The sequence below is a fragment of the Ursus arctos genome, unplaced genomic scaffold (genome assembly GCF_023065955.2).
Source record: "Ursus arctos isolate Adak ecotype North America unplaced genomic scaffold, UrsArc2.0 scaffold_2, whole genome shotgun sequence".
NCBI classification, from domain to species: Eukaryota; Metazoa; Chordata; class Mammalia; order Carnivora; family Ursidae; genus Ursus; species Ursus arctos.
In genome coordinates this window covers 60,838,851-60,865,140 of record NW_026622874.1, presented here as the reverse complement: position 1 = coordinate 60,865,140, position 26,290 = coordinate 60,838,851, and the positions used below count along the sequence as shown (strand labels likewise).

Below are 26,290 nucleotides of genomic sequence, written 5' to 3'. Positions count from 1 at the left end.
GGGGAGAAGCTGTACATGCTTTTCACTCCAGCCGTACCAGAAACCCTGGTCCTGTGAGGCTCTTGGCAGGATCTGTTCCAGACCAGCGTTAGTGATGACTTGGGAAAAAACTCCCAAGGAAGTTTGGAGTGACCTTGAGCGACAGTGATCAGTACAGATGTGTACAGGCCAGAATGAGCCAAAGTGTGTGTGTGTGCGTGTGTGCGTGCTTTTCTTGGAAACTGGTTTACAAGAATGTTCAAGTCTCTGCTTGATATTTACTTATTTTTAGAGAAACCCCTTCTTGCTGGGTGTCGAGGTGGGAGATAGTGGTCAAGGGTAGGACCCCATCTCATTTTTCCAGCAGGATCGGAGTCGTTCCCTCCATCAGGCTGCTGGGCAGAGAAGGCCAGGGCTGTGGCTGAGAGTGGGGAAGCCACTGGAGACACGGGTCCGACCAGGCTCCCCTGCTCTCTAGAACAAGGACTCACACAGCTTCACTAAAGTTGAGCTCCATCAGTTATAACACGGGGATGATTTTTTCCTGTAGGGTTGATTGTTGTGAGGACTAAATGAGCTACTGTGATTAAAGAACACTCTAATACCCACCCGTCCATCTGTCTATCATCTATCATCTATCTATCTATCTATCTATCTATCTATCTATCTATCATCTATCTATCTATCTATCTATCTATCTATCTATCTATCATCTATCTATCTATCATCTATCTATCTATCTATCTATCTATCATCTATCTATCTATCATCTATCTATCTATCATCTATCTATCTATCTATCTATCATCTATCTATCTATCTATCTATCATCTATCTATCTATCATCTATCTATCTATCTATCTATCATCTATCTATCTATCTATCTATCTATCTATCATCTATCTATCTATCATCTATCTATCTATCATCTATCTATCTATCTATCTATCATCTATCTATCTATCTATCTATCTATCATCTATCTATCTATCTATCTATCTATCATCTATCTATCTATCTATCTATCTATCATCTATCTATCTATCTATCTATCATCTATCTATCTATCTATCTATATCTATCTATCTATCTATCTATCTATCTATCATCTATCTATCTATCTAGACACATTAATTATCTATGGGAAAGACAGAACAAGCCAGCAATAGTGACCGCCTCTGAGAAGGGAGAGTTGCAATGCCCTGGATTGTCTTTTACTCTGTGCATATATTGCCTAAATATGTGTGATCTCTCTCTACTTTTTAGAATTAGGTGGTAGAATGCCAGACACATAGAGTTCAATAAATGTCAGTTCCCATCTCATGATCTTCTCTGCTAATTCCCCAAAAGGTACAGATTTTGTTACGTGGGCAATCCGGCTTTCTCTGAGACTTTCCCGTGGTCCGCCCTAACTGCGGGTGGTATAGCAGCTCCCAGAGACGGAGCAGGTAAAACTGAACATATAAAGAGATGAAAACGGGGCGCCTGGGTGGCATCCGACTCTTGATTTCGGCTTAGGTCACGATCTCGGGGCCCTGGGTTGGAGCTCTGTGTTGGGGCTCCGCGCTCAGCAGGGAGTCTGCTTCTGTCTCTCTCCCTCTCCTTCTGCCCCTCCCCCCACCTGCATGCACTCTCTCTCTAAATAAATAAATAAATCTTCTAAAAAATGGTTAAAGTGTTAAATGTTGTGTTGTGTATATTTTATCACAATAAAAAAATTTTAAAAGAAAAGTGGATTTACCATATGTTTTCATTCTTGGGCATTTATCCCAGAGAAGCAAAAACTCATTTCGTGCAAAAACTTGTACATGAATGAGCATAGCAGCTTTACTTGTCATAGCCCGGAACTGGAAACAACTGAAATATCCCTTGATGGGTGAATGGTTAAACAGACTAGTCCATCTCTACCATGGAATACTATCCAGCCATAAAAAGATACAAACTATTGATACTTGGAATAATTAGGATGACTCTGAAATAAATTATGCTGAGTGAAAAAGAGCCAAGCTCAGCAGCATGTACTGCATGAGTCCGTGTATGTGACATTTGTGAAATAACGTAACGCTAGGTAGGAAGAACGGAGTAAGGTCTCCCAGGAGCTGGGGAGGGAACAGGTGACTGAGCGGCTGAGGGAGTCTGGCTGCGACGGTACGGGTCAGGATGTTGGTCGGGTAGCGATCACGCGAGGGCGCCCATGAGAGTAACCAGGCGAGCTGCCCATACACGCACACGTAAATGAGGGCGCTTACAACTGGGGGCTGTGTGATCTGAATAAGCTCCCCAGCTATGCCAGGGTCAATTTTCTGGTTGTGCTATCGTCCTACGGTTACGCACCATGTCACCACTGCGGGGGGGGGGGGGGGGGGCCGGTGCTGGGCGACGTGCACACAGCCGCTCCCTGCACGGTTCTTTCTTTCTTTCTTTTTTTTTTTTAAGATTTTATTTATTTGAGATAGAGAGCAGGAGCAGGGTGAGGCGCAGAGGGAGAGGGAGAAGCAGATCCCCCGCTAAGCAGGGAGCCCCATGCGGGGCTCTATCCCAGGACTCGACCCCGGACCCCAGGATCACGACCTGAGCAGAAGGCGGACGCTTAACCAACTGAGCCACCCAGGCGCGCCCCCCCCCCCAGTTCTTTACACCTCTCTATGCATCTACACTTATTTTAAAATAAAAAAAAAAAATTTTTTTTTTAAGAGGTACTTTCCATACGCTATCTCACTTGATCTTCTCAGGGACCAAGCGAAGTGAATAGTATGACTGACTATTCACATTTTATAGAAAAGAAAAACCAGGCCCATGGAACAATGGGCTGATTGAAGATTACATCGCTAAAAACAAGCAAAATCACATCCTCCGCATTAGTATTGATGTATTTCTAGAAGTATTTATACGTACAGAAAGATTTAGGGAAGCCAAGAAAGAAATACAGGTGCTCTGTAGATGGCCCATTTGCATCACTTACGGAAGACTTGGAGGCTGTAGCGCCTGGTGGTGGTGACCATCCCCTCCGCGGTCTTCGTGTTAATGTCGGCTTTGTAGACGCCTGAATCCTCCAGCCTCAGGTTCCTGATCTCCAGGTTGTAGTTCTGGCATGAGACATTTATTCGCTCGTTGTAATTTTGGTGGGTCACAGACACCTTGGGTGCTGTTCCTGGGTCTCCTGGTGTTACGAAAGCAACAGATGTTTCAGAGTTCCAGACAATGTTGACAACTTGCTGTGATTTTTCGATATTTAAGGGGAAAGTGACTGACTCCCCCACAATCCCAATCACCGTGAGGACGTCTGTGTCACTTCCGGCTGCTTCCAGACCTGGGGACATAAATAGAAAACCATAGCCATTTACTGTTGCACCCTTTAGAGCCTCCTGTCTCCCCAGGCTTGAGCCTCCCTGGAGAGCCACCCAGATACCGCTCATCCAACCTCTGGAGGGTTGTTTTTGGTTTTTTGTGGGTTTTTTTTTGGGGGGGTTGTTTTGTTTTGTTTTTGACATTCTACTGTACATATAATATGTTGTGATGGCTACATTTTCTAAGGAATTCTCATTCAAAAATGAAGTTTCCGGTGAATTTCCAAGGATCCGTTTCATTAGAAACCTTTATCTAGACTTACAGACTGAAAGGTCTAAGGGATTAGAGGGACAAAGACCGTCCATCTAGGGAAGGGTTGAGAATTCAGTGTCTTTCTTTCCCAGGATCAGATTGCCAAGTGATGGAAGAGCTGGGACAAGAGCCTGGCTGCTGCGGTCTTTGCAAGAAGAAAGCCACACTTGTGCCTTTATTCCCAGAAGACAGAGGCAGAGAATGCTTTGGAGGCTCTGGAGTAAATATTTCCCAAGTTGGGGGAGGTCTTTTTTTGTTCACTACTCCATCTCCAGCCTCTAGATGGGTCCATGACATGTAGCGGGTTCGTAGTAAATACTTGTGGAATGAATTAATACGTGGAATTCACTTATGCCCTGCCTAGAATCTCTTGGAACAACTTCTGAAGTAAGCAAAATTCATTTATTCATTCATACGTTTATGAATGAACGCAGGGATTTATTCAAGGTCAGCTCTGTCCCAGATACTACAGCAAGTGGTTATTAATCAAATTTCTAATACAAATGTTTGCTGAGTGTCTACTCTTTTACGTGCGATGTAAGGAGCTGGGGGAGACAGTGGTGAGTAAAAATTAATATAAAGTTCCTGCTCTCTGGAACTTAGCAGTTAAAGGAAGAGATCAATGTTGATTGGATAACCACAGATATAAAATACATAGCTGACTCTTGAACAACACAGATTGGAACCATGTGGGTCCACTTATACATGAATTTTTCCCATAAATACAGCACAGTACTGTCAACGTATTTTCTCTTCTTTATGATTTTCTTAACAACATTTTCTTTTCTCCAGTTTACTTTATTGTAAGAATAAGATACGTAACACAAAAAAACATACAAAATATGTGTTAATTGACTGTTTGTTATCAGTAAGGCTTCTGGTCAAGAGGAGGCTATTAGTAAAGTTTTGGGGGAGCCAAAAGTTACACATGGATTTTCAAGCACATGAGGGGTTGGCATCCCCAATCCCCACGTTATTCAAGGTCAACTGTATAAGTATTATGGTGTTTTGAGAGAGAATAGCAAGGGGGCTTGACCTGTTCTGGGGAATCCAGAAACACTTTCTAGTAAAAGCTGAAGGATGATCACTTTTAAAATCTAATGGGGTAAAATGAGACGTTTATTTTTCTTCTCTCTTCTCCTCTTTCACCTCATGAAGGTAAACTGATTTAATATCTAGTTTGTAAAATGAAAAGCAATATAATTATAAAATGGCCGCCCTTGCCCTCCCGCCCAGTAACCCCTGGATGAACCCACGGATTGCTAATACAAATGCCTTTGCTTTCAGACCAACCAAGATTTTGCCTTAGAAGGACCATCCCAGGTGAGGCATGATGACTTAGTTGGGGTGGGGTAAGCACAGAAGATGTCACAGGGTCGTGGTGGAAGGCGAGGCTAAGGACCGTCATCTACAAACATTTTTTACGTGCTAACTATGTGCCAGAGGCTGTGTTAGGGACTCGGGGAAGAATAGGATGTGGCTCCAGTGCTCAGGAGCTCCCAGCCCAGAGAATAAGACAGATGTGTTTGCAAGTAAGAAATAACACAATGGTAAGAGCACAAGAAACAAACCATTGGGTGAACAGAAGGAGAGACTAAGGCCTCCTTCAGTGGCAAGAGTCGTAGTTTACCAAAATCCAGCTTCTTGAACATTAATTCTCTCCAGATAAACTGTTCCATTGGGCTGATGGGGTGTGGTAGAGGGGCCCTCGGTGTGTGCCAGCCTGAGTCCCTCTCAGACACGGGCATGCGACCTGTGCAGGTGGACAGGGCCTTGAGCTCAGCCCTGAGGTTGCTTGAATGCTGCTGTGCCGCCGTGAAAGTCTTACCGTTGTTTGGACGAGGACCCCCCACATTTTCGTGCTGTACTGGCTTCTGCAAATTAGACTGCTGATCCTGGTGCCAGATAGCCCGGGTCTTGCGGGGCTTTTTAAAAGTCAGAGCCTGGCACCTAACTGCCATTCCGCTCTGTAGATTCAAGTTAAATGTGTGAAGAGGATGTGGGTTCTCTCCTCAAGCCCCAGGAAGTGGTAGGCGATTTGAGAAAACAGAACTTCCTAGGGGTCATGGCAGTTGGGCTGCCACAAAGTGGGGCGTGTGTCATGTTGTTTTTGACTTATCCCCCATAGCAACTCATTCAGGAAGCGATGCTCGCGCATCAAAGGGCGGGGAGATGGGAGCAGAGGCAGGTAGGTCAAGCTGGGGAAAGTCCTGCCGCTGCTCTTGCTGCTTGAGCTGTGGGTGAGACTCCTGGGCATGCGCAGAAAAGGCCTCGGGCTCACCCATGCACAAGACGCAGACTTGGTCGCCTCCAGACCTTCCGACTGTGGTCTGCGTCGGGCGGCTGGAAAGCCAAGGAGCCTGGAGATGTAGGTGCTTAGAAGCTGGGCCACCTTCGTAAAGCCACAGAACCTTTCTGAGTCTCAGTTGCTTCATCCATAGAATGGAAACAATAACCGTAACATTCGTTCTATCTAATGAGTGACCAGCAAATCATATCATATGAGTGGAATGTCTGGTAACCATTAAGGCAACGTACATGTTAGTTGTTTCTGAAGTTGATAACGACGATGATTATCTCATCCTCCTCATTTTCTTCACCATCATCCTCGTAACGGGTACGTGCCATGTAGGGCTTCCTAGGCCACCCCTCTGATGGCCCGGGGGGTACCAGGACCATAAATGTATAAAGGGCCATTATGAAGTGCTAATTCAAGTAAAGCCCAGAGAGAGTATTAGGTACCACTCCACTTAATGGGCTTTATGCTTAAGACTTTAGGTTTTAAAAAGAATCTTCAGGGGCGCCTGGGTGGCGCAGTCGTTAAGCATCTGCCTCCGGCTCAGGGCGTGATCCCGGCGTTATGGGATCGAGCCCCACATCAGGCTCCTCCGCTAGGAGCCTGCTTCTTCCTCTCCCACTCCCCCTGCTTGGGTTCCCTCTCTCGCTGGCTGTCTCTCTCTGTCAAATTAATAAAAAAAATCTTTAAAAAAATATTAAAAAAATAAAAAAGAAATAAAAAGAATCTCCATATCAAGTTACCCCAATATTTATTTTCCTAGGTGCTGTAATATAATGTAGGTGCTGAAGTATATGTAATATACTAATAATATGTATAATGTATATTATTATATACTATATTACTATGTATTTTATATATTATATAATTATAATAATGGAGGGGACCTAAGGAAAACCCATCTTCAGAGAGAACTTGTAGCACAAAAATGTCTTGAGGGCTTACCATGCAATGCACTAGGCAAGCCTCTGACCAACCCAGTTCCCTGCCGCTTTTTAGGAATTTCATAATTGCTTAGGAAATAAAACACACACATACGTAACTTTCCTTTGCAAAATGAGGTAGCAAACGGTAAATTCAAGTGAATGGTAGAGACAGTAATTGCAGTACAAACACAAAGAAAGGAGAGATTGCTCTGAGCTACAGTGGTTAGGGAAAACTCTTTAGAGAAAGTAGAATTTGAGGAGGCCTTTAAAGGAGTGAATAGAATTTTACTGAAGAGAAAGGGAAAGGATGAGTGTCTCGGGTCCTCGCGTCCTGAATAAAAATTTAGAAGCAGGAGAACATGCGATGTGGGTTGAATGAATATAGATTTGCATAACAGAGTAGAAAGAGATAAGGTGGAGATATAAATCTGGTTTAGATCTGGGACAGCCTCGAGCTTGAGGTCTACATCACAGGCAGAGGGGAGCCATTAAAGTTTTTGAGGAGGAAGATTAAGATGATATTTTAGGGTCAGAGTAATAGAGTAATGATGTGTAGGAAGAATAGAAGGAAAGAGAAACTGGGCTTGAGAGACCATTCTGGAAGCTATTATAGGCATCTGGGCATGAACCAGAGGATGATAAGATGAATGGAAAGGAAGTGCTGAATTTGAGAGATAGTGCAAAGAAAGATAGGGGATAAGGAGGAACCCGATAGAATTCAATTGTTCAACAGTATATTTTGAACATCTACTTTGTGTCAGTGAAAACTGATAGATACTGGAAAACTGGCTAAATTTATGCTAGAAAAAAGTCCAAAGGAGAAAATAGGTTAAAAAAAAAAAAAAAAAGAGGGGCGCCTGGGTGGCACAGCGGTTAAGCGTCTGCCTTCGGCTCAGGGCGTGATCCCGGCGTTGTGGGATCGAGCCCCACATCAGGCTCCTCTGCTATGAGCCTGCTTCTTCCTCTCCCACTCCCCCTGCTTGTGTTCCCTCTCTCGCTGGCTGTCTCTATCTCTGTCAAATAAATAAATAAAATCTTTAAAAAAAAAAAAAGATTTAAAAAAAAAAAAAAGAAAGAAATATTGAATTTGAGGGGCCCCTGAGTGCTCAGTTGGTTAAGCATCCAACTTGTTTTTTTTTTTTTTAATGGTTTTTTTATTATATTGTGTTAGTCACCCTACAGTACATCCCTGGATTCCGATGTAAAGTTCAAAGCATCCAACTTGTGATTTCGGCTCAGGTCATAATCTCAGGGTTGTGAGATTGAGCCCCACATCAGGCTCTGTGCTGGGCACACAGCCTGCTTAAGATTCTCTCTCTCCTCTCCCTTCCGCCCTCCCTCTCCAATAAAAAAAAAAAAAGAAAGAAAGAAAGAAAGAAAGAAAGAAAGAAAGAAAGAAAGAAAGAAAGAAAGAAATACTGAATTTAAGATGATGGTGGACCATCTTGGTAAGTAGTTGGAAGGATGGAAGATAAGGAAAGAGAATGGCCTGAAAGTATTGCTTGGGAGTTGTGGCAGAATCTGCCGGTTATTTTCCAATGTGTGTTCTCTCCTTTTTTCTTAGTAAGAGAATGCTTAATTTTTAGCAGGGGATATGGTCACCCAGGATAAAGACTACATTGCCCAACTCTCTGCTAGCTAACCTAGGTTATATGAGTAAGTTCAGGTCAATGGGATGAAAGTGGAAGTGTTGCATATGACTGCTGTGTCTTTAAGAAGAGAGCACTTTGCTTTCTTCGTCTCTTCCTTGCTTCTTGCAGGCTGGAATGCTATGAATCTCAGACACACATTTTGGATCAAGAAGAGGAAGGAAGCCACGTACTGAAAATGGTGGAGCAGGAAGACTGAAAAAGTATGTATCCCTCACGACCTTGTCAACTATTCAACCAATGGAACTGCCGATGCCAGACTTTTTCACATGAGCAAGAAATAAACTTCTTTCTTCTTTAGTCCACTCTTATTTTTTGAGAGCTCTAACTTGCCATTGAGCTGAAATCTAAGTAGATTAGGAATCATCCGCAGAGAGGAGGTGCTGGAGGGAGAGGTGAGTTATTCAGGAAAAGTAAGGCTTAAGTCCAAGGCTGCTTTGTGAACAGCCACAGGGAGGTGCTATCGAAAGAAACTAAATAGAACACACTGCAAGAGTGGCACAGTAGTGGACAATATCAGGGAACCCAAGAGGAGAGTCTCAAGAAGGGGTCGTCATGGAAGTTTAGTGACTCAGAGTGTTCAAGTGGAATAAAGACTGAAAATGGACTCTAGGTTTGTCCGTTAGGAGGTTACTGATGGCCCTTGAGAATATGGTGCAACTGAGATGATTTGAATGGAGGCCAGAGTCTAGAGGATTGAGAATAGAGTAAGTGCTAAGTAAATGGAAAATCTTGATACTGAAAGAAAGGGGATGAAATAGAATGGTAGCTGGAGAAGTCGGTAAAACTAATTTATCTGATTTCGTCTTAGAAGAGATTGCCTGCATATCTATGGACAATTAATTTATGACAGAAACCAAGGACATCTAATGGGGAAAGGGCAGTCTCTTCAATAAATGGTGCTGGGAAAACTGGACAGCTTCATGCAAAAGAATGTAACGAGATTGCTATTTTATACTGTAAACAAAGATGAACTCAAAATGGATTGAAGACTTGAATGTAAGACCTGAAACCATACAACTCCTAGAAGAAAACATAGATAGCAAGTTCCATGACATGAATCTGAGTGGTGTATTTGTAGATTTAGCACAAAAGACAAAGGAAACAAAAGGAAAAATAAACAAGTGGGACAACATCCAATTAAAAAGCTTCTGCACAGTGAAGGGAACCATCACCAAAACAAAAAGGGAACCTACTGAATGGGAGAAAATATTTACAAATCATATATCCGATAAGGAGTTAATATCCAGTATATATAAAGAATTCATACAACTCAACGATGAAAAAACAAATGACCTGACTAAAAAATGGTCAGAAGATCTGAATGGACACTTGTCCGAAGAAGACATAGAGACGCCACAAGTGCAGGAAAAGATGTTCAACAGCACTAATCGTCAGGGGAAAGCAAATCGAAACCACGATAAGATGTCCTCTTATACCTGTTAGAATGCCTATTATCAAAAAGAGAAAAAATAGCATGTGTTGAAGAAGTAGTGGAGAAAAGGGAACCCTCATACACTGCTGGTGGGAATGTAATTGGTGCAGTCACTATGGAAAACAGTATGAAGATTCCTCAAAAAATTAAGCCTAGAACTACCATAAGATCCAGCCATTCCACTTGTGGGTACTTAACTGAAGAATATGAAAACACTAATTCAAAAAGATATATACACCCCTACGTTCTTTGCAGCCTTATTTACAGTAGCCAAGGTAAGGAAGTAATCTAATCGTCCATCAAAGGACGAATGGGTAAGGCAGATGTGGTGCGCACACACACACACACACACACACACACACACACACACTGGAATATATATATATTCCAGTATATCTAATGGAGTATATATAATATAGTATATATATATTGGAATACTACTCAGCCATAAAGAAGAATGAAATCTTGCCATTTGCAACAGATGGACCTTGAGGGTATTAGGCTGAGTGAAATAAGTCAGAGAAGGACAAATACCATATGATTTCACTCATATGTGGAATAAAAAAAACCCCAAATAAACAAATACAACAAAAACAAACTCATAGATACAGAGAACAGATTGATGGGTACCAGAGGGGGTTGGAGGGTGGGTGGGCAAAATGGGCGAATGTCAACCATACGGTGATGGACGCTAACTAGACCTTCGGTGGTGATCACTTTGTAGGGTATACAGATGTCAAATTATAGTGGTGTACACCTGAAACTTATATACTGTTATATACCAGTTTTGCCTGAGAGAGAGAAGAGGTTCGCTGGGGTGGAAGGTAGGGAAGAAGACCATGTAGACATTTCCCTGATCAGCCCTGCTCTAGGTTAAGTGCTCCTACTCCTGGGCTCTCTGGAACTCTGTTTTTCCTTCATGGTACTTGCTGTATTATGTGGTAGTCAGGAACCCATGTGTCTGTTTCTGGACACTGTGAATGACTTGAGTCCAGGGACTATACCTTCAAATCCCCAGGCCCAGGACAGTGCAGGGACACAGACCACTAATGCTTGTCATGGAACAGAGGATGGAGGCAGGTAGAGGGAGGCATAGGTTTTCAATCAGAAGAGGGTCGTGCCTCATCTGAAGCGGAAGGGGAAAAGGAGATGATGAGTGAAAGGACAGAGTGTTTCGAGGTGTCGTTGGGGATGGGGATAGAAGAAAACCTGCTTGGTGAGGAACACAGGTCTGAGCCAGGTGGCCCCGTACGCAAGTTCAACCCATGACATTTACCGAGGTCCTTATCTTACTTTACCGCAAGATGGGGTGTAATAATACCCACCCCATAGAACTGTTTGAGGGCACCGAGAGGTGCTTCATACACATGGACATTTTGGAGTAGAGAAGATACAATAGAAGATCGTCCTGCTCGGTGACCCGCCTCTCTTTAGTAACGCAGAAGATGAGGCTCTCTGCTGAGAGGGAAGAGCTGAGGTGGGACTAGGTGGGAGGTGTAAAGACGAGGAGCCCAGGGGTTGCATCCTGGTATATTGGAACCTAGCTGTGCTCTTTTGAGAAAATTATTGAAATGCTCTGATCCTCAGGTCCCTTACCTCTCGAATGTGGAAAATTATTCAATGCAACTATGAGGCTGTGCCGTTAGCACAATGCCTAGCACATATAATGGGAGTTGCTGTTATTATTCTGATGAATGTAAAAATTTTGAGGAACTGCTACTGTAAGGAACATCCTAGGGATGCAACGAGACATTGATGAAGGGGGTAAAGGGGGTGCCGAGCAGCCTTGGGAGGCCAGTGAGGAAGGGGTGTCCCACTTTTACAGCATCTCCCAGTGACTGTGATTTCCTGACTTCCATATACCAGACTACAGAAGGGAGGGGTGAGAAAGGCAGCACTAGAGGAGAAGCGAAGGCAAGAAAAGGCTGGAACCCTAGGGTGTGGGCCTGGGTGTTCACTTCGTGAAGAGGAACCTGACTGTGTGAGCTTGAGACCTTGGGAAAGTTAGCAGCCTCTCTGTGCTCAGTTTTATCCATTTTAAAATGAAGCTAATAGGGGCACTTACCTCACAGACGTGTTACGAGAGTTAAAGGAGTTAATATTTGTAAAGTTCTTAGAACTAGGCCTGGCCTATACTAGGCACCTTTACGTGTGTACTGTATAAAACAAAGACCCCTGGTTAGAGAGATGCAAATAATACTCCAGTCAACTCCGAAGGGAAAAAGGAGAGTCGGAGCACTGGAGTCCGGAGCAGGGAGCTGCTACCGAGAGCAGAGATGAGGAAGAACACGTTGCTGCTAACAGCCTCCTGAACCACCCCCCTTCCCCCGGCTCCTTTAGGATCCTTCAAATTAGCATTTCTTGTGCTTTGGGAGCCCTACCTAACCATCCCTTCCTCTCCTTCCACCCACTGCCTCCTAGACCAATAAGTGGGGGGAGAACCTCCCTGAATGCGGCAGTCACAGAAGGGCAGCAGGAGAGGGCTGCAGACCGCACCCATCGGGAGAGAACGGGGTACAGTGTGTTACACTGAGTGAAGGGGAGTAAAGGGCAAAAAGGAAGCAAAGGGTAGAGCCACCAGACTGGTGTCATTCTCCATAAGGGTGGAAAGTCCTTGATCATGAGGTTTTAAGAAGAGGAACCGCCCCCGCACAATAGTATACTCTTGTCTACTAGATTTTCTTACTTTCTTTTTTTTTTCTAAAGATTTATTTATTTATTTGGAGGGGAGGGGCAGAGGGAGAGAGAGAATCCTGAAGCAGATTCCCCGTTGAGCACAGAGCACAATGCCGGGCTCGATCCCAGGACCCTGAGATCATGAGCTGAGCCAAAATCAACAGTTGGCTATTTAACCGACTCAGCCACCCAGGCACCCCAACTTTCTATCACCTTTTTGAGATCTGGGTTGACTCAAATCCGTTTCTTCAAAACAAAAACAAACGCACACACAAATTCTCAAAACCTAGATGGGATCCTGGCCAACCACTATTTTATCACTACTTCCCTCTATTGGCGTATAATCGAAAATTGAGTATAACAAAGAAAATATGGGTACATAGCGCCACCAACATCAGTCTCCCAACCTATTGTTCATACCTCTTTCTTTTCCAACTTCCACACAGGTGAGCCTAGAAACCCCAAACTTGTAGGTGCATTCCTCTCTAAGTTTCAAGGAAGATTTGATTCAGGAAACACTTGAATAGCCTACGTGGCCTACCACTGAAACTTGGAGCTGTTGCGAAGGCACGCCGGCTGCTTGGTCAGTCACCATGCTGATCTCCAGGCCTGCTTCAGCGCACCAGCTGCCAAGGTGGGTCTCTACTGCCTCCTATGAGTCTTGTGTAAGCACACGGATGCTCCTTCCCAGCCTCTGTTTGGAAACTGGATTTTTGAGCTGATGTCTTGATATCCAGTTTCCCCCATACATAATATATTTTTCCATTTCTATAACTGGGCTTCTGCTCTTGAGATCTTTCTGAATGTCTGGGGTAATAATCTGCTTAAACGTCTTTCTAGAACAGAGGCTTTTTCTTTGTCTCAAAGGCCCCTCTCTACAAGGACTTTGGAATAGTGGCAAATTGGATCTCACCAGGACTCTTCCAGCCATGAAATCCTGTGTCTAACCCCTAGGACAGTGCTCAGGACCTACTTATCCATGGACAGATATCCAGGTGGGCCCACTCACCTCTTGGACTTCTAAGACTCGACTTCTGGAATGCTTCTACTGTTCTCAACATGCAACAGGACATCAAGACCTTGTTGATATTGGACCTTTGTTTATTTTGAAGAAGTTAATTCAAGTCAACCACACCATATTGGTATGACTGGTACTTGAACCGTGTCTGGATATGTTCATTTCCTCGGATGTCTTGCCTCAGGGGCGTGCTTAAACTTCTAGTGTTGGCAAAGACCTGCCCACCAGCCCCATTCTCTTCCTGAAAGATCCTGTCTTTACGGGAATAAATCACCACTCTCCACTGACAAATCCCAAAATGTGATCGTGATCAATAGTAAGGGCATTATTTTTATTCCATCAAAGGCATCATGGCCAAAGGCAGCGTTGTTCAGTGGTTAAGTCTAAAGACATTGGAATTCAAATCCTATTTCCTCCACTTTTTGGCTCAACGACCTCTAGTTTTCCGTGTTTCCTCTGTGAACCTGGGGGTATTGAAAGTGCTCATCTTGTACGATATTGTGAGGATTAAGGTAAATAATAAATATGACTACTTAGAGTAATGCCAAACATGTCATGATTGCTCCATAAATGGTTAGTTATTACTATTATTGCTGGGGGATAGGAAATGGGAGCCAGCTGAAGGGTTGAAGAAACTGAAGCAAGAAAAGTGGAGAGAAAAGGAAGAATTAAAAGAGTATGAGAAAGAACATATAGAAGACAATGGGCATGGAGCAAAAGTGGTGGATTCTTCTGTCTTCCACCATAGAGACTGGGTGACTAGACGTTTACGGAGGCAGTCAGAAGCATAGTCACAAGTTAGGATGAGAAAGAGGAATTTGGAGCATATGACTGTGAGTCTTGGTTCTTTGAGAAAACTTTTCCAACATAGTAGACTCACGAGTTTGTGTACTCGGACTTCTCTTATTTCAGTGATTTCAGAGCAATTCTGTTGGATAGGTCATTTGCAAATATCTTTTCCCATTTAGTAGGTTGTCATGGAGTTTTATTGATTGTTTCCTTCACTGTGCAGAAGCCTTTTATTTTGATGTAGTCCCAATAGTTTATTTTTGTTTTTGTTGCCTATGCCTCAGGAGATATATCTAGAAAAAAAGTTGCTAGGGCCATTGTTATAGAGAAATTATTGCCTATGCTCTCATCTAGGGTTTTTAAGGTTTCATGTCTCACTTTTAGGTCTTTAATCCATTTTGAGTCAATTTTTGTATATGGTGTAAGAAAATGGTCCAGTTTCATTGTTTTTCATGTAGACATACAGTTTTCCCAACACCATCTGTTGAAGAGCCTTTTTCGTATTGCATATGCTTGCCTCCTTTGTTGAAGATTAATTGACCATATAATCATGGGTTTATTTCTGGGCTCTCTAATCTTTTTCTTTTTTAAGATTTTATTTATTTATTTGACAGAGAGAGAGACAGACAGTGAGAGAGGGAACACAAGCAGGAGGAGTGGGAGAAAAAGAAGCAGGGTCCCAGCGGAGCAGGGAGCCCGATGCGGGGCTCGATCCTAGAACCCCGGGATCACTCCCAGAGCTGAAGGCAGACGCTTAACGACTGAGCCACCCAGGTGTCCCTGGGCTCTCTAATCTGTTCCATTGATCTATGTGTCTATTTTTGTGCCAGTGCCATACTGTTTTGATTATTATAGCTTTATAATATATCTTGAAGTCTGGGGTTGTGATGTCTCCGGTTTTATTTTTTCTTTTTCAAGATTACTTTGTTTATTTGGGTCTTTAGTGGTTCCATATAAATTTTAGGATTGTTTGTTCTAGTTCTGTGAGAAATGCTGTTGGTATTTTAATAGGGATCACATTAAATCTGCACGTGCTAGCACTTGAAAGAGCATCAAGAAATTGAAAACCTAATCAGAGGAGGCCAGGAAGAGTAGGGCAGAAAGAGCTCTAGCCTTGGGATTAGAGGAATCAATATCCCTTTCCAGCCTTACAAATATCAGGTTGTGAAACTTCAGGTGAATTGTTTAACTTGAGTCTTAGTTTATACTTTTTCTGTGTGTGATGGGATTAATAATATCTATTTTTGCTTATGTCAATGGCTTTAGTGTCGATCACATAAGAATATAGGCATAAAAATTGCAGAATGCTTTGCAAATTAAGTGGCATCAGATGTCACCCTCTAGCCCTTCTCTGGAAGATTGGGGGCATCCTTGGACTTTCACTTAGCTTCTATCCAGCTCTCTTCCCCATCTACTTGTGTTTTTTGTCCACCATGTCAGGGTAGTTAGCACAGGATCGAAAAAGTTGCCCCGCCTGGTCGTTGCAACCTCCATGAAGTTCAAGTAAAAAGAGCCACAGCTTTAAATGGTCAAGGGAACCAGAGCCCAAGGGGTATTGATTCTACTTTTTTAGGAAATCCCAACCCCCTTAGATTTTCTACGTTCTAATACATACCAGGAATTTGCTAGTGAGTTTTTCAGAGGGGGTAGGAAAGACTAGAAGTAGGTTTAGAAATGCCAAGCATAGGGGTGCCTGGGTGGCTCCGTTAGGTAAGCGTCTGCTTTTGGCTCTGGTCATGATCTTGGCCCTGGGATCTAGCCCTGCAGTGGGCTCCCTGTTCAGTGGGGAGCCTGCTTCTCCCTCTCCCTCTGCCTGCCACTCCCCCTGCTTGTGCTCTCTCTCTGTCAAATGAATAAATAAAATCTTTAAAAACAACAACAAATAAATAAATAAAATCTTTTAAAAAATGCCAAACATAGCCAATTTTTAAATACAGAAGGTAATTGTTTGGATTTAAGGAGAGACTGCAAAGACAAAACACTGCCAGAGCCATGTTGGTGTTGCCTAGTTTTCTTTCTACTAACAGCAACAACAGCAACAACTAGCCCTGTGTCCTTACAGTTTTCTGTTGAGCTGTAAGTAAGAAAAACCAAGTTTCAAGTTCTCCATTTCTTTTTTGAGACCTAACTTATTTGTCAAATGGAGTTAACAGTCTCTTCCTCATTTACTTTGGAAAGTTTCTGAAGGATAGAGGCAGAGTAATAACTCTGAATGTGCTTTGAAAATAAAGGGAGCTTATAGAGACGAAGATCTTACCATGGTAATTATAGGTACTCGTTAGTCCAACCTGACAGAGCAATGAGATACAATTTGGAAGGGCATATCTCTGTCAAAAACTATACATCAGAATCTAAAGCCAAAAAGAAATGCTGTTTAAGTTATGCAAGGTGTTAGACGATACATTCTTTTGCTGGGCTTTCTGGGTGGGCCCACCAAGGGCTGACTTTCCTGAGCAGAAGGGTTTGCAGGCTGGGCACAGATCAAATTCAGAAACATAAACTCTAAAGCTGAAAAACAGGTTTGATCCTAAGTCTCTCCCCAGACAGCTGGATACTTTTTGAGACCCAGAGTGCACCTGTTAAAATAGATGGAGAAGGCATTTCAATGTCTTCCTTACAGGCGATTTCTAAAACTTAATAGAAAACGAGGAGGGCATCAACAAGGGTCAGAACTCACAGGTTTGCAGGCAAAGGAGCAAGATGCACAGGCAGCGCTGAGCCATGTTCTTCTAGGCTGTACTCTTGTGTGAACAAGAAGCCGTTCCTCCAACGAAAAGCCAGCTGCAAGTAAGTTTCCCTGCTCAGCTTATAACCACCACTGAGAAAGGAAGTATGAGCGAGCCGATTGGAGAAACATGGGTCTGGGCTTCATCATGATAATTTTTTCCTATTATATAATACAAAATGCCTGGCATTAATTAATTATTTATTCAGCAAATATTTATTGAATGCTTCCTGCGTGCCAGGCACTCTTCTGAGAACTGACATATACAGAACAACAAAGCAAAGGATCCCTCTCCTTTCATGGAGCTCATGTTCTTGTTGCAGAGATCAACAATTAAATAGGCAATTCCCATATAGTCTGCGAGGTGTTGCAAGAGAGGAAATACAAGGAACTGGGAGAGCGGCAGGGGTCTCTAACCCAGGCAAGGAGAGTGTGGGGAAGGCTTTCTAAAGCAACCGACAGCCCAGCTGAGGGCGACTTGAAGAGCAAATTAGCATTCTTAGGTGAAAGGTGGTAGGAGGATTAGGGAATAGGAAGAATGTGTTGACACAATAGGGACCTAATAAATGGTAGCAACTCACATTGTAGAATTACAGTTATATGGGTGGCTCAGTCGTTAAGAGTCTGCCTTCAGCTCAGGGCGTGATCCTGGAGTTCTGGGATCGAGCCCCACATCGGGCTCTTCCGCTGGGAGCCTGCTTCTTCCTCTCCCACTGCCCCTGCTTGTGTTCCCTCTCTCGCTGGCTGTCTCTCTCACTGTCAAATTAAGAAAAAAAAAGTATAGAATTACAGTTATATAATTATATTACATATAATTCTACTGTATATAATTGTATTAGGTAATTATATTGATTATATAAATTATATATTATGTATATGTGTAGACTATATAACGTAATGAATATAATTGTATTATGATTGAACTACATGTAACACAGGACCGTTCTCTGGTAGAGGCCTCCACTCCCTGTTAGAAGAATAACAGGGGGGGCGCCTGGGTGGCACGGCGGTTAAGCGTCTGCCTTCAGCTCAGGGCGTGATCCCAGCATTACGGGATCGAGCCCCACATCAGGCTCTTCCACTAGGAGCCTGCTTCTTCCTCTCCCACTCCCCTGCTGTGTTCCCTCTCTCGCTGGCTGTCTCTATCTGTGTTAAATAAATAAATAAAATATTTAAAAAAAAAAAAAAAGAAGAATAACAGGGGCCTTGTATGTATGTGGGGTGTCAGGGAGAGGTGATGGGAATAAATATTTGGGCCCATGCCCCAAGCAGTTTAAATTTGAACCCAACTATTTTGGGGAACTCTGGGGGAAGCTGAGGACATGGCCCCTGAGACCCAAGGGCAGTAAGATTGTATAAAGGTTTTCCCACTGAGCAGTGTCCTTGGCCAACTCGTGGGCCTCCAAAATCATTCATTGAACTATCGCCCTCATCATTCTCCTTACATACTTGCTCAAAATTCAGTAGTTGAATACCTTTATCTACATAAAGGTGGTAGGTGGTGAACTAGGCAACAGTTTGGGACCAAAGAAACGTTGAAAATAAAAATAAAATTTCCCAAATTAATTTCTTCATTTCACAAGATTGAACCATATTACTTTCATACTTTTAGCAAGATGTCTTCCTGAAATATGTACTTGCTACAGGAGCAAAACCACACACTATCATCTATTCATTGCACAGAGAAGGAAGAAGAAAGACTATGAAGTTGCCAAGAGCTGCTGAAAACCCCACTTTGTATCCTCTTTCTTCTTTTTTCTTTCTCTGTAGGAATGTTCAATCCACTCTGGCCATTTACAACTGTAGCTTGGTCTCATGTCTATGTCTTTAGAAATTCTAGATGGTATCCTACTCAAGGATGTATCTCCTGTTGAACCTGGACCAGTGTTTTATCTCTGTCTTTCAGCCTTAGATCACCAAACAACTAGTATATTTTTATCAAGAAGATAACTAACTTTTGAGACTCCTTCTCTTGACATGATGCAGAAAGATGCAAAAGTCCTCCTATTCCATAATAACAACAACAAAAACAAAATAAAAGTCATACTTTTCTATGGGACATGCAACGAGTGGTGTATGTGCAAACCCTTGATGGACTGAATTCCAGTGGGGCAGGAGGTTGGTCTGGGGTTCAGACTAGAAGAGCAAGCCTGCCATCAACAGAGACTTCGAGAAGAAGGACAAGTTTAGATGAAACTTAGATGGCAGTGTGCCCTGGCAAGACAGGATGGAATTTGGAAGCCTCCAGGGCAAACCCAAATCGTTTTGCCCAACAATTCCCATCCCCTCCAGAATTTTGCTGAGAAAGTGGCACTGAGGAGGAACTGGAGATCAGAGACATATTGTAAGATATCACATATTTCATATTAGTTGGATCCTAGAGTTTTAATATAAAAGTAGACAAAAAAATACTGAAACTACAGCCAACCCTGTCCCACCCCAAATATTAGCAAGATCTAAAAGGCTCTGGTGGTGAAGGAGGTGAAGGGTTAGGTTAATTACAGATGAATTCAATCTAACGCTGTGGCCCTATTCCAGCTCAATTTCATCCTAAGGGAAATATTAATGATCAGCTTCTCCCTCAAATAGCCATGCAGAGGGAAGGGGTTACATTCCCAAGAAAATAAATAAAGCAAAGCAGAATAAAAAATATTATAATATTATACTTGAATACATATTATCCTTTGTTTCAAATTCTGTTTTGTCTGATAGAAGTATTGCTACTTCAGCTTTCTTTTGGTTTCCATTTGTATGGAATAGCTTTTTCCATCCCTTCCCCTTCAGTCTGTGTGTGTCCTTACATCTAAAGTTATGCACATCCAATTACATAATGATAAAGGGGTCGATCTGACAAGAGGATGTAACATTTGTAAATATTTATAAACCCAACATAGGAGCACACAAATATATAAAGCAAATATGAATAGACCTAAAGGGAGAAACTGACAGCAAGGCAATAATAGCAGGGGACTCTAATGCCCCATTTACATCAATGCATAGATCACCCAGACAGAAAATGATAAGGAGACATCAGCCATAAATGACCCATTAGACCAAATGGACTTAACAGATATGTACACAGACCATTCCATCCCAAAACAACAGAACATACATTCTTACCAAGTATACATGGAACATTTTCCAGAATAGGTCATATGTTAGGTCACAAAACAAGTCTTCATACATTAAAGAGAATTGAATTCATATCAAGCATCTTTTCTGACCATAATGGTATGAAACTAGAAATTACACAAAGAAAACTGGAAAATTCTCAAATATGTGGAGATTAAACAACATGCTACTGAATAATTAAGGGGTCAAAGAAGAAATAAAAAATTTTAAGGAATCTTGCAATGAATTAAAATGGAACTAGGACATACCAAAATTTGTGGGATGAAGCAAAAGCAGTCCTAAGAGGGAAGTTCACAGCAATAAATGCCCGCCTCAAGAAAGCAAATAACTTTCCCCCACAAGGAACTAGAAAAGGGAGAACAAGTGATGCCCAAAGTTAGTGGAAGGAAGGAACCAATAAAGGCTAGAGAAGAAATAAAGGAAATGAAAAAGGATGAAAAAGAAAATAGAGAAGAAGGTCAATGAAGCAAAGAGCTGCTCTTTGAAAAGATAAACAATTGAAAGACTGTCACCAATAAAAAAAGAGAGAGGTCAAATACGTAAAATCAGAAATAAACCTCCACATACACGGTCACATCATTTATAACAAGAGAGCCAAGAATCTACAGTGGGGAAAGGACAGGCTCTTCAATAAGTGGTGCTGAGAAAACGGAATATTCACGTGCAAAAAGTGAAACAGAATTACACCACAGACAGACTAACTCAAAATAGATGAAAGACTTGACTATAAGACCTGAAACCACAAGACCCCCAGAAGAAAACATAGGCAGTGAGCTTCTTGACATAAGCCTTGGTGATGACTTTTTAATCTGGCACCAAAATCAAAAGCAACGAAAGCAAAAACAAACGGGACTACATTACACTAAAAAGCTTCTGCGCAGCAAAGGAAACCATCAGCAAAACGCAAGAGCAACCTACTGAATGGAGAAAATATTCGCAAATTATATATCCGATAAGGTGCTAATATCCAAAATATAAAAAGAACTCCTACAACTCTGTAGCAAAAAAAAAAAAAAAAAAAATCCAATTAAAAAATGGGCAGAAGTTCTGAATGGATGTTTTTCTAAAGAAGACGTACAGATGGCCAACAGGTACGTGAAAAGATGCTCAACATCATTAGCCATTAGGGAAATCAAATTAGAACCACAATGAGGTACTTCTACACATCCTTTCGAATGGGTAAAATTAAAAAGACTCACCGGCCTGTTCATTTTATGTGTCAACTTGACTGAGCCATCGGATACCCAGATAGCTGGTAAAACATTATTTCTGAGTGTGATGTGAGGGTGTTTCTAGAAGAGGTTAGCCTTTGAATTGGTGCACTGAGTAAAGCAGGGGAAGGTTGAATCGGCTCTCTGTTGCCTGACTGCCCGGGCTGAGACATCGGTCTTCGCCCTTGGCCTGGGGATCGCACCGTCAGTGCACCTGTTCTCAGACCTCCGGACTCTGACTCACACCACCAGCCTCCTGGGTTCTCCAGCTTGCAGGCAGCAGCTTGTAGGACTTTTCAGCCTCCATCAACATCATGAGCCTGTTCCTTATAATAAACCTCATTCTCTGATTGGTTCTGTTTCTCGGGAGAAACCTGACTCCCTGTTCCAAATGTTGGCAAGGACGGGGAGGAACTGGAGCTCTCACACACCGCTGGTGGATATGTACCTAAAACGGTTGCTGTAGACCGAATGTTTGTGTCCCCCTAAAATTCATATGTTGAAACCTAACCCTCCATGTAATGTATCAGGCGATGGGGGCTTTGGAAGGTGATTTGATCATGAGAATGGAGTCTTCTGGGGTGGGATTAATGCCCTTATGAAAAAGGCTGCAGAGAGCGTCCTTCTCCTTTCACATGGGAAAACAGCACCAAGACAGCCCTCTACAAACCAGGACCTGGGTCGTCCTGGCACCGCATCTGCTGGCACCATGACCTTGCACTTTCTGACCTCCACACCCATGAGAGAGAAACTTCTGTTGTTCATAAGCCACCTACATGCAGGATTTACTCATAGCAGCCTGAATGGACGAAGACACGATTACAAGCCCTTTAGAAACCGGTGGCAATTTCTTAACAAGTTTAACTTCACCTATCACATAATTCAGCTCTTCTACTTCGAGGCATTTACTAGAAAGAAATGACAGGCTGTGTCCCTACAAAGACTTGTACACGAATGTTCGTTGCGGCTTTATCCGTAACAGCCAAAAACTGGAAACAACCCAAATGCCAATCAGCAGGTGAATGGATGAGAAATTGTGTGACGTCGATACAAGAGAATACTTAGCAGCAAAACATCGGTGCACACGCCAACATGGAGAATCGTAGTGTATCACGCCTAGTGAAAGAAGCCAGACACGAAGTCTACTCTCAGTTCCAGTTACAAAAATATTTTAGAAAATGTACTCTTCTCTATAGGGACGGAGAGCACATCAGTAGTTACCTGGTTGGGGGACAGGCGGGACTGGTGGGTAGGATCACAAAAGACACAAAATAACTTTTGGCAGTGATGGGTGTGCTCATTATTTTGAGTAATGTTTTGTGGTGTGTACATATGTAAAAATACACATATACACGTGTTTAAGCAATTTAAGCATATTTGGAGTCTCCTACACCTGTTTTCTTGAGTAGAGAGCACTTTGGGAACCAGAAACTCAATTTACACTGTGTTCAATTTTTGCGGCAAGTATGCAGATGGACTGAATATCCCCAAACGTCAGACTCGCAGTATTACCGCTAGACATTTTCTATAGCTATTGTCACCTTTCCTTGGAAAATGGTAGATGGTGTGTCATCTACTGATTCCTAGTCCTTGAGCTCCTATCAAGTCGTCGATACACCTGATGTCATCCAGCCTCCAACATAATTCCTAAATGTTCTTTTTACAGCAGCTCTGCAATAAGCCCATCGTAGTGTGTGGTTTGAGCGAGAGCGTGCGGATGACAAAAGGTACCCGCAATCTGCTTAAAGGATGGAGTGATCATAAAACTTTCAGGCTCCTAACAGCATAGCGTTTACATTCATGAAGCCAAAATTCCTTGAAATACAACTAGAATTTGTCAGAAGGATGGCCATGTTTCTTTTGATTCAATTTGACCTGGCCATTGGACATTTTCATGATGGTGCCCATGCGCCAGCTCACTGTAGTGTGTCCTTCTAATTTCTTCTTGGTGGAGCGTTACATCCACGAACAGGTCAGCCAGAAGCCACTTTTTCTATTGCCTCGTTCTTTCTCTGGCCAATATGTCATAATGCCTTAATAGACTGGCCTACACCTGGAAACCAATCGGTTCTGTTAGTGCCTACACATTACCTTTTAAGAAACATACACAAATCTATATTTTTCTATCAGTAATAAAAATTAATTAGTATTGATATCCCTGCCTCCTAACAAAATGAATTAGCGTTTCTCTCTCAGTGAGCTGGAATGATCTCCACATTCTGAACTTTATGGGTCAATTCCTTGTTCTCCTCTTCCTAGAATAATCACATAATTTATTATCCAAACCAAAGGATGTTTCAGATTTAAAAGGGCGCTTAGCGAATTAATACTATTTTATTTTTTGAAATATGAATATATGGGAAGACAAGTTGGTTTTTATTATAATTGATGAGACTGTAGGATACAGGTGAGGTTCAGCGGGGTGGAGTCTGGAGCCGACGACCAAGAAAGAATTCTTCAGACGTCTTTGGTGCAAAATGGTGGTTTATTAAAGCGGGGGGACGGGACCCGTGGGCAGAAAGAGCTGCGGCCCCGGGTTGTGAGGGGTGGCTGATTATATACCATGGGGTTGGGGGAGGTAAGGGAAAAAGGGAGGTTGAGAAAATGCTTTCATATGTTAAAGACGACTCACAGGATACTGGAGCCCTTGCCATTGTAAGGTAAAGGTTGTTTCCCCGTCTAGTAAGGCATTAACATGAAGATAGTAGGGAACTTCCTGGAGGCTGCAGATTTTAAGGACATTTAATTGTATCTACATATCCTTCTGGAAGCTAGTTTATTGATAGAAATGCTTTGTTCTTGCAATCGCTAGGACATTTGTAAACTGAGGGAGACTCAAGTCTTGCAGGATTGTGGTCTCTATAGGTTAACTATTTCTTTTCCCTTCAGGGCAGCCAGGAGTGCCTGAGGAATGTCACCTACATCCCATGGGGGGTTGGGGGGTGTCAGTTTCTGCTTTGTCCTCAGCTTGCCTTCTGTTCTCTCATCAATAATGGTGAACTGGAAAAATAATTTCATAAAAATATTTTCAAAAAATTATGTCTACAAATAGACATAAATTTGTTTAAAAACTAGACATAATTTTAATGAAAATTAAAACAACTGGGCTAGATCACATACCTGACCGGCCAAGAAAATCGGCTGATATCAAGGGCTATCGAGGAATGGCGAAAGGAGGAGCTCTAATGTACTGTCAGCAGGAATATAAATTTTGCAGAACAATGGCATACCTTTACAAAGTTGAATATTTGCATAAACATTTGCATAAATCATGCCTCTTTTTTTTTTTTCCCCTTTCTTCTTCCTATTCTCAGGTCGGAAGTGTGACTGCCGTAAAAGTAAACCTGATACCTTGGTTCGTTTTTTTGTTTTTTTTTTTGTTTTTAATTCTGAGCTGCAGTGTCCTATGTTTGGCTGGAAATTTCTACTTCATTTCCATTGTTACTTCAAACTTTTTACGTAAACTAAGCGCGCTCTCCTGACTCCTGAAGTCGGAGTGTGGTGCACGTCCCATGTGCTTCCCGAACATCTTTTCTTCCCCTGCTCAGGGGACGACACGTTGTGGTTGGCCCGGCCACTGCCCCATTGTGATAACTACTAACAGGAGCTCCTTCTTTTCACGTGGGTCCCGGTAGACCACGTGGGTGTCTCCAAATCCTGATGCTGCCATCACCGTCTGAGCTCTTTGTGATGAGGTGCAGGTGAGGTTCAGCGGGGTGGGGTCTGGAGCCGACGACCAAGAAAGAATTCTTGAGGCGTCTTTGGTGCAAAATGGTGGTTTATTAAAGCACGGGGACAGGACCCGTGGGCAGAAAGAGCTGCTGCCCCGGGGTTGTGGGGAATGGCCTATTTTATACCCTCAAGTGAGGAGGGGGCTAGGGATAGCGTAAGTCTCTAAGGAATTTTGGAAGCAAGGTCTCCGGGACCTTGAGGGGGCTAGCTACTGTTGGGAAAGGGTCATTTATTACCGTCTAATAAAACCTGAGTCATGAGACCCTTCAGATCTATATCGGTGGGCCATATGCTGGGGGGATGATGGCCAATACGTATCTTGGGGGGTTAGAGATACAGGAAGTTTCCAAAGGAATTTTTATGCATTAAAGTAGACTGACAGGATCTTGGTGGAGGGGAGGGGGTCAGGCCAGGACTGCCTTTGGCCCTTAGCAAAGTATTAACATGGAGGCCGCTGAGTTCCTAGAGGAATGTCACCATGCCTGTTTCAAGGACTTGTCAATGGGCTGTAGGTAGTAAGGACTGTTCCTTTGTCCTTTAGAGGAGCCAGGAGTGCCTGAGGAATGTTGCATACATCCCATGGGGGGGGGGGGGTTGCAGGGTGTCAGCTTCTGCTTTGTCCTCAGCTTGCCTTCCTATTCCCTCATCACTTGCGTCTCCCACTAGACAACGGGCTCTAGCACTTAGTAGGAACTTAACAACTTTGTTGGATGAGTGAAATGTTGGGTACAATTAGGAGTCTTCTGTGGCAGAAACTTACAGCAACGAGCCTGGACCAGAGTCGGCCCGCAATGCACACTGGGCTTCCTTATCTCTGGGGGAGGGGTCGACGCTCACCCCAGCTGTCCGCGGTGTGCACGGACGCCACCGCTTCAGTGGGTCTGCGACTAAGCCCTGCTCCTATAGACAGGGAGGCGGACTGGGTGGTGCGGGCGTCGGGTGGACGGTGCTGCCACATCTCCCTCTTGTGACTGCTGCGGGGAACTTGTCACAAAATCCTTCCTGGCTGTCAGGGCAGCCCTTGGGTGGGTGCCTCTGAAGATGTCCCCCCAGATGCCCTTTGAGTTGACGTAGGGTTTGGGCATCAGTATTTTTTGAAAGCTACCCGGGCGACTCTACTA

The 26,290-nt window shown here is 43.0% G+C and overlaps 1 protein-coding gene across 1 annotated transcript in view; it reads right to left on the bottom strand.

Annotated features, from left to right (window-relative positions):
- Positions 1 to 17,237, bottom strand: part of CD84 (CD84 molecule) — a 30,345-nt gene extending 13,108 nt beyond the window's left edge. Inside the window, exons 1-2 of the mRNA XM_026487455.3 lie at positions 17,047 to 17,237; positions 2,943 to 3,290 (exon numbers count right to left, since the gene is read on the bottom strand). Coding sequence (XP_026343240.1) covers positions 2,943 to 3,290; positions 17,047 to 17,092 — 394 coding nt within the window. The 5' untranslated portion in view covers positions 17,093 to 17,237. The remainder of the gene's footprint in view (positions 1 to 2,942; positions 3,291 to 17,046) is intronic.
- Between the last annotated feature and the right edge of the window lie 9,053 nt (positions 17,238 to 26,290).